General features: G+C 36.9%; 1 protein-coding gene across 1 annotated transcript; it reads left to right on the top strand.

The window, feature by feature from the left end:
* Window positions 1–1,162: 1,162 nt before the first annotated feature.
* On the top strand, window positions 1,163–2,101 carry LOC127188598 (olfactory receptor 4F3/4F16/4F29-like). Its single transcript, XM_051145027.1, has one exon. The coding sequence runs from the start codon at window positions 1,163–1,165 to the stop codon at window positions 2,099–2,101; it is 939 nt and encodes a 312-aa protein (XP_051000984.1).
* The last annotated feature ends 5,396 nt before the right edge of the window (window positions 2,102–7,497 follow it).

Here is a 7,497-nt window from a genome sequence, read left to right as displayed (position 1 = left end):
GCTCAACACCCCATGCAATTTTTGCTTGGACCACCATCATATACTTTGTTTGAATGGTCATAACTCCTATGTATTTTATATGTACAGAGGATCTTTCAGAATTTCTCTTCTTGTGTCTCTAGTTTCATTTAGCACAATGACTTTCAGGCTCATTAATGTTATTATGAGACACAAAATTCCATTTTAAATTATGATGGAATAGTCTGCTATATGAGTACACACACATGTATATATATATATTTATGTATATATATGTATGTATGTGTGTGTGTGTGTGTGTGTGTGTGAGAGAGAGAGAGAGAGAGAGAGAGAGAGAGAGAGAGAGAGAGAGAGAGAGAGAGAGAGAGGGAGAGAGAGAGAGAGAGAGAGAGAGAGAGAGAGAGAGAGAGAGAGACTATATACATGTCTGTGCATTATGCTTATTGTCCACTCACCTGTAAAGGAGCACTTTCTATATTTGTTACTGTAAATGAGGTTTCAATGCTCATGGGTCAATACAGGATTATTTCTTCTGAAAGATTAGTTCCATAAATGATGTTAGTTAATAATTCTTTCTCTCAGTTGTTTGTCTCTGTCTATACCTTTATTTCTTTCTGTCTCTGTCTCTTTTCTTTTACATTTCTCCAGTTTCCCATCTCTTTCTTTTCTTTTTGTCTCCATTTCCATTTATCCATTTTCTGTTTGTTCCTATCCTTTTTCTCCTCCTTTCCTCCTTCTTTCTTTTAAAGGTATGAAATCCAGGGCCTAACACATTTGAAGGCACGTGTACTACTCTGATTACATATCAAGGCTTCATTTTAAAATTATTATAGAGATGTCTGTATTTTTCTTAAATGAATATACTAATTTATGTTCCCAACAACTCTGTACAAGGTTTATTTTTTTTAACACCCAACCAAAACCTTTTATTTTTGAAACTTTGATAAAATCTCTTTAAACAAGTATGGAAGTATTTCAGATGTTTGTAATTTGCAGTCCCCTGGTAAATAGCCATGTAAGCACTTGCTCGTGTACTTGTTCATCTTTATGATAAAACTTTACTGCTAAAATGAAAATAGATTTTCATAACCTTGAGTTCTGCCCTTTTGGGCTATTAATATAATTATCATAACTTTCAGTTTCTTCTGTTGCTGTCTTTCAGGTAGCACTGCAAACAGCAACAATGGAAGGAACAAATCACTCTGTGGTGTCAGAATTTATGTTTGTGGGACTCACTAACTCCTGGAAGATGCAAATACTTCTCTTTGTGTTCGCTTCAGTGTTTTATATGGCAAGCATGATGGGAAACTCCCTGATCATTTTTACTGTGGCTTCTGACCCTCACTTACACTCTCCCATGTACTTTCTGTTGGCCAATCTCTCCTTCATTGACCTAGGTGTGTCATGTGTCACTTGTCCCAAGATGATTTATGACCTGTTCAGAAAGCACAAAGTCATCTCCTTTAGAGGTTGCATCACTCAGATCTTCTTCATCCATGTCATTGGTGGTGTGGAGGTGGTGCTGCTTATAGGCATGGCTTATGATAGATATGTAGCCATATGTAAACCTCTCCATTATTTGACCATTATGAATGCAAAAATGTGCCTTTTCATCTTAGTGGCTGCCTGGGTGATTGGCCTTATGCATTCCCTGGTTCAATTTGTTTATATAGTAAATTTACCTTTCTGCGGGCCAAATATTTTGGACAGCTTTTACTGTGACCTTCCTCGGTTCATCAGACTTGCTTGCATAGATACCAACCAATTAGAATTAATGGTTTCAGCCAACAGTGGATTCATCTCTGTAGGCTCCTTTTTCATACTGGTCATTTCGTATATTGTCATAATAGTCACCGTTCAGAAACATTCCTCAAGTGGTTCCTCCAAAGCTCTGTCCACACTTTCTGCTCACATATCTGTTGTGGTCCTGTTCTTTGGTCCTTTGATATTTGTCTATACATGGCCTTCCCCCTCCACACACCTGGATAAGTACCTGGCCATATTTGATGCAGTTGGTACTCCTTTTCTGAACCCTGTGATATACACACTGAGGAATCAGGAAATGAAGACAGCAATGAAGAGAGTGTGCCGACAGCTACTGAGGTATGGGAAGATCTCCTGAAGGATTGCCGTGTGAGCAATCGTCACTGCACACTGTTGTTGATCAAACTCAGTAAAAATTGCTTTCCCTGAGAGGATTTGTTTACCTATACTGATGGTTGAGTGACTTTTGTCTTCTGCTAGGAGAGATTTAAATTTGTTCTAACAACAGAGAAGGAACTATATATTTATTAAACAAAGGTTATAATAATGCAGAGCTCAATCCCCAATGAATAATTTACGTGTTTAGTTAACTTTTAATTTTACAAAAGGTGGACGGGTACTTTAAGGCCTACAAAAGAAAGGAAAACACATTCTTTCTTTCTGTTTCTGTCTGTCTGTCTGTCTCTGAACATACATTTTCTCACACACAGTACCTTCTGGCAGCACTCCATGGGGAATTTAGAAATTGACATTGATCTGGGTCAGCTTTCCTATTTTCTGTACATTGCATGCACTCTGGCCACTCTCTTGACTGTTTGCCTGGTCATTCAATAAGTCTGGAATCTGCAAACATATACACTTAATAGTCATGAATATAAGCCATTCAGTTAACATTATGATAGTCAAATCTATTTGAGTTTTCTTATTTCATTTATATTTTTTAATATTATTTTTTTCTTAAAATATTTCTATGTCAGAGTTCAGCACAAAACTGTTGTGTGATGTTTTATAGATGCAAATGAAGCCATAGAATTTTATTCACCAGTTGGGACAGTGCAGGCACCTTGGCACCTCACAGACACTCTATAGTATGGTAGGTCATCATGAAACTATGGAACAGAGGTGGTAGTGTAGTTTTGCTTCCCTTTTTGTATCCCCTTTCAAGTCCTCCAGGTGTCAAGCTAGTTGGGAATGTATCATTATGATTATATTCACTAGGCTAGCCATCAACTGCACTATTGAAATTGGAGGGATTGAGAGATACAGTATTAATTATCCTTGGTCTCCACTTCATGTCCATTTTTCCTTATCGGATCCTACCACTTCTAATTTTGTATCTAGAAGGAGGTTACAACTTTCCTGGGACAGCTTTGTGGGTTTAGCATTAGATGAATCTAGGTCCTGTGAGCAATAACTTACTGTATATCATTCATACCTATTCTATTTCACTGATTAAACCATGAGTGAGATAAACCCTACATATATGCTAGCTTAACAATTTGTGGGTTTATAGACTGCTTCATCCAAGCCACATTATACTTACACAAGGTAGTGCTTGACCAGGGGAGATATTTTATACCAATTGAAGCATAGCACAAAATTCACTAGTCTACATAGTGCCCCCTTGCGAGCAATTGACTTTGCAGATTTTGTGACATAGTTTGCTAAAGGGCAGTTACAATGGTAATTGTGGCATCACACCTCAGGGTTCTGTGCTCTCCAACAGAACATCAATAAATCCTGTTATAACCTTCAGAAAGAGTGGTGGTACTTTCCTATTTATACCCCCTATTGGCTCATCCTGTTCTGGAACTATATATTTGACTTATGATCCTAGGAATCCCCAGAGCCCTGCTGCTGTAGGAGCCCCTTGCTGGTCCTGGGTTTCTTTACAATCTTTTTGTGTTCTTATAAATCTTCTCAAACTATTATATAATTACTTCAGTTGATTATCTTGTTTTTAATCAATAGAGCACGGTGTGTCTTTTTACCTGGACCGTGATTAATTTCTCACAAAACCTGTAGAACAAGGAAAAGAAAGTGAGTCCACATGCACTTATAAAGGCATACCTACGTATTATAAATGCAAAGCCCCCAAAAGACCTAGAAGAGTATATACTATAGGATGCCATCTGAGAAATATAGGCAGAGCCCTTCGATTATGGGCCACAATACAAAAGTGTTTGACTTTATTTGTGATATAGTTTTAAAATAAGAATAAGACACCAAGAAACAATGCCTTCTAAACACAGCAAGACTGATACACACATGGGTTTACCAAGACTGTGGTATCATGCACAGGGCTTGCACAGATGGGCCAGGTAGAGTTCCAGTACCAAGTGAGGAAATGGACATACTCACTCATTCCTACCCCAGAAGCTATATCTAATTGACAATCACTCACAGATGAAAAAAGTAGTTTTCTTTAAGAGTCTCACTGGGTATAGAAACCACTCTTAAGGCCAGATCTCATGCCCAGCAGCAGATGCCAACACAAAAGGAATCCGATGACCTTTTGGGTATTTGTCTCATAATATTTGTCATGGCTTTTTTGTTTGCCTGCTTTTTTAAACCTTATAGGTCCTTTGCATATATTGGTTTCTGGTTTTGTGTTTTTATGGAAATTCAGTGTGAGTGAATGTGTGTGTCTCTACACATTTTTCCCTTTGGCTCTGTTTTCTCCCTGTTTGTTTCTCATTATTTTATTTTATTTTTACTACTACTACTACTACTATTTGCCTGTTTGTATTCTAAAGAGAGAAGGAAAATGTATGTATTTGGCTGGGAAACTGGGGAGGATCTAAGAGGAGTTGGAGGAGGTGAAATTGTAATGAGAATATATTGTATAAAAAAAACTATTTTCATAAAAATAAAAAGTACAGAAAATTGACAGGAACATATCTGTACATTTTAAAATTGACTTTGCTTTGGATGGAAACATTTGAAAAAGAGATTACCCATCTTAGACTTTAAAGGTAGAGTCAGTCTGTGAATGCAACTCTGAATATGCTAATGAGTCTAGATCCTCAACTCTGAATATGCTAATGAGTCTAGATCCTCATTGCCATTATGAAAGCACATGTTCTGGCATCTTTCCTATTGTTATGCTAACATGTTCAATTAAAATATATTGTAGAAAACAATTATATTAGGATTACATTATATATACAAATGTATTAAAATCTAGGTATAAATATCAATATTTACAGAGCTTCAAAAATGTGCTTATACCTTGATAATTGGAAAACATTCAAATAGTGTGATAAAATATGAGGTGGTATGATTTATATATTGATACATACAGGGTGGGAAACCTTGGTGTACATTATATACACTCAATATTTTTTATTTATTTTGAAAATTTTGTAAAAAATGTAATATTTAAATTATGTAGAAAATTGTTCTTAGGTAAGTCAGCAAAAAAATAAAAAAGATCATTTGAAAAAAATATAGATTAATAACACATTGTGTTATTTAGAAATCATTTTGAAAACTTAAACTATTTCTGAATGATCATTGTTGCCATCAAAGCAAGCCATGCTATGATGATTTATGGAGGACTATGAATTTTAGAGTATCATCCGCTAGTCTTAAGATAAGAATTTTATTAGCTGTAATGTATTAAACACTTGTTTGCAGAAGGTTTTGAAAGCGAGTTTGTGAGTCATAGAGAGCAAGGACTTCAGAGGTGCCCATGGGAGAAGTCAGATGTTGTTGCCCCACTTTGCTGCTATGTATGTGTAGGGTCTCTTGTGAAGAATTTGGAACTTTGAAGGCAGTGTTATGAATTACTGTGGACTTTTAAACCTAAAATTCATGATTGAACATTTTTATCATGATTTGTAGCTTAAGATGCTTTTATTATCTTTATGCATTAGTTGAAATTAATTTTTCTGCAGTTTTACAGATTTGTTTTGCAAAACAAGTACTCACTGAGTGCTTACATCTTAAGGAGCTGTGTGAACATAGAATAGTATAAGGCAATGCTCCTTCTCTGGGTACATTTGTATTTTTTAAGGCAATAAAATGAGAAACAGAGTCTCAATGTCAGTATTTTTGTGTGGTGGAGAAGTAGGCACAGAGGTAAAAAACAAACAAACAAACATACATACATATATCAGACAGGAGCGCCATAGAGCACATTTGTGTATCAAGTCACCTGAGGCACTCCCAAAAACTACAGACAAAAGTCATCAATGTTTTTCAAGAAAACAAGAAGCTTCAATGTGAGAGTTGTAATTACCAGAAACAAAAGATACAAAGTAACTTAAACAATTCTGAAAACTGAACAACAAATTCACATGTAGAGCTCAGAATTTATCAAACACAGAACACCAGAAAGAAAAACAGAACAAGAAAGAGGGAAGGAATTTGCTATTGAAGACGTGAGGCCATTGTGCAATTTTCTCCTCCTATCACATTTTCATGTGGTCAAAATTTTACCATGCATCCAATATCCACCTCAGTACCTTTTATAAAAAGCTCTCTCAGCACAAGAACAAAAGTCACAGCTTCTCGCTTTATATTCCTCCGCTTGCCTATCACATGTATACAAGAAATACATTTTCCAAGAACTGATAAAAGTGTGGGATAAATTAAAGGGAATATAATTTATTTTCTTTCAGTTAAAGTTTTACTCTATAACTCAGTGGTTCTCAACCATCCCAATGCTGTAACTCCTTTTTTCTTTAAACACTCATTCACTGATTCATTATTCAATTTTTGAAACATTTTTATTGATCATTGGTGAATTTACATTATGCACCCGATCACGCCTGCTTCTCAGTCCTTCAAGGTCTGTCCTCCCTCTCCAGCATATGATCTTCCCCAAAGAATAAGAATAAAATAATAAGAATAAGAATAAAAATAAGAAAGAATAAGAATAAGAATAAAAATAAGAAAGAATAAGAATGAGGACAAGGAGGAGGAGGAGGAGGAGGAGGAGGAGGAGAAGTTTCCCAATTATTGCTGCCTATATACTCCCTGGAGAATGGTCAAATACCCAGTGGCCAGTCCCTTTTAGGAGGTGAGTCCTGTGCCTTTAATCCCAACACTTGGGAGGCAAAGAGGCAGGCGGATCACTGAGTTTGAGGCCAGCCTAGTCTACAGAGCAAGTCCAGGACAGTGAAAGCTACACAGAGAAACCCTGTCTCAAAAAAAGAAGAAGAGGAGGGGAAGGAGGAGGAGAAGGATGAGAAGAAGAAGAAGAAGAAGAAGAAGAAGAAGAAGAAGAAGAAGAAGAAGAAGAAGAAGAAGAAGAAGAAGAAGAAGAAACTGAGTCCTTCCTCATCTGTACCCCTGCCAGAAGCATCAACCTTGGAGAGCTACACTTCAGTATTCCTATCACAATTTTTAAGAGTTGTTTTTTATGGCTCCTGTCTCAGCTGTCAACCTTTTTAAATTTATGGTGGTGTGGGGATTGGAGCAGTTACAGAGGCTTTATCTTTTTACAATTTTATTTACTATAATTTACTCACATTACATCCTGCTTGTTATCCCCTCTCTCTTATCTTCCTGTTCCCACGCTCCCTCCCTCTTCTGGCATATTCCTTGCCACAGCCTATCAGTTTTTGTCAGGACAGCCTGTGTCCCTTTCCTCTGTGTGTCTGCAAGGCTGTACTGCTAAGGGGTAGTGATCAAATTGTGGGCACCAGAGTTCATGTTTGAGGTTCAGCTGCAGTCCTCCCTCTATGCCCTCCCCGCGAGGGCGAATGTCCCTCTTTCTCAACTGTGAGTCTGCAGCCATTGATACCA

This window comes from Acomys russatus, chromosome 4 (assembly GCF_903995435.1).
Source record: "Acomys russatus chromosome 4, mAcoRus1.1, whole genome shotgun sequence".
NCBI lineage: Eukaryota > Metazoa > Chordata > Mammalia > Rodentia > Muridae > Acomys > Acomys russatus.
The sequence above is the reverse complement of the archived record's forward strand: the minus strand, read 5'-3'. Positions and strand labels throughout refer to the sequence as shown.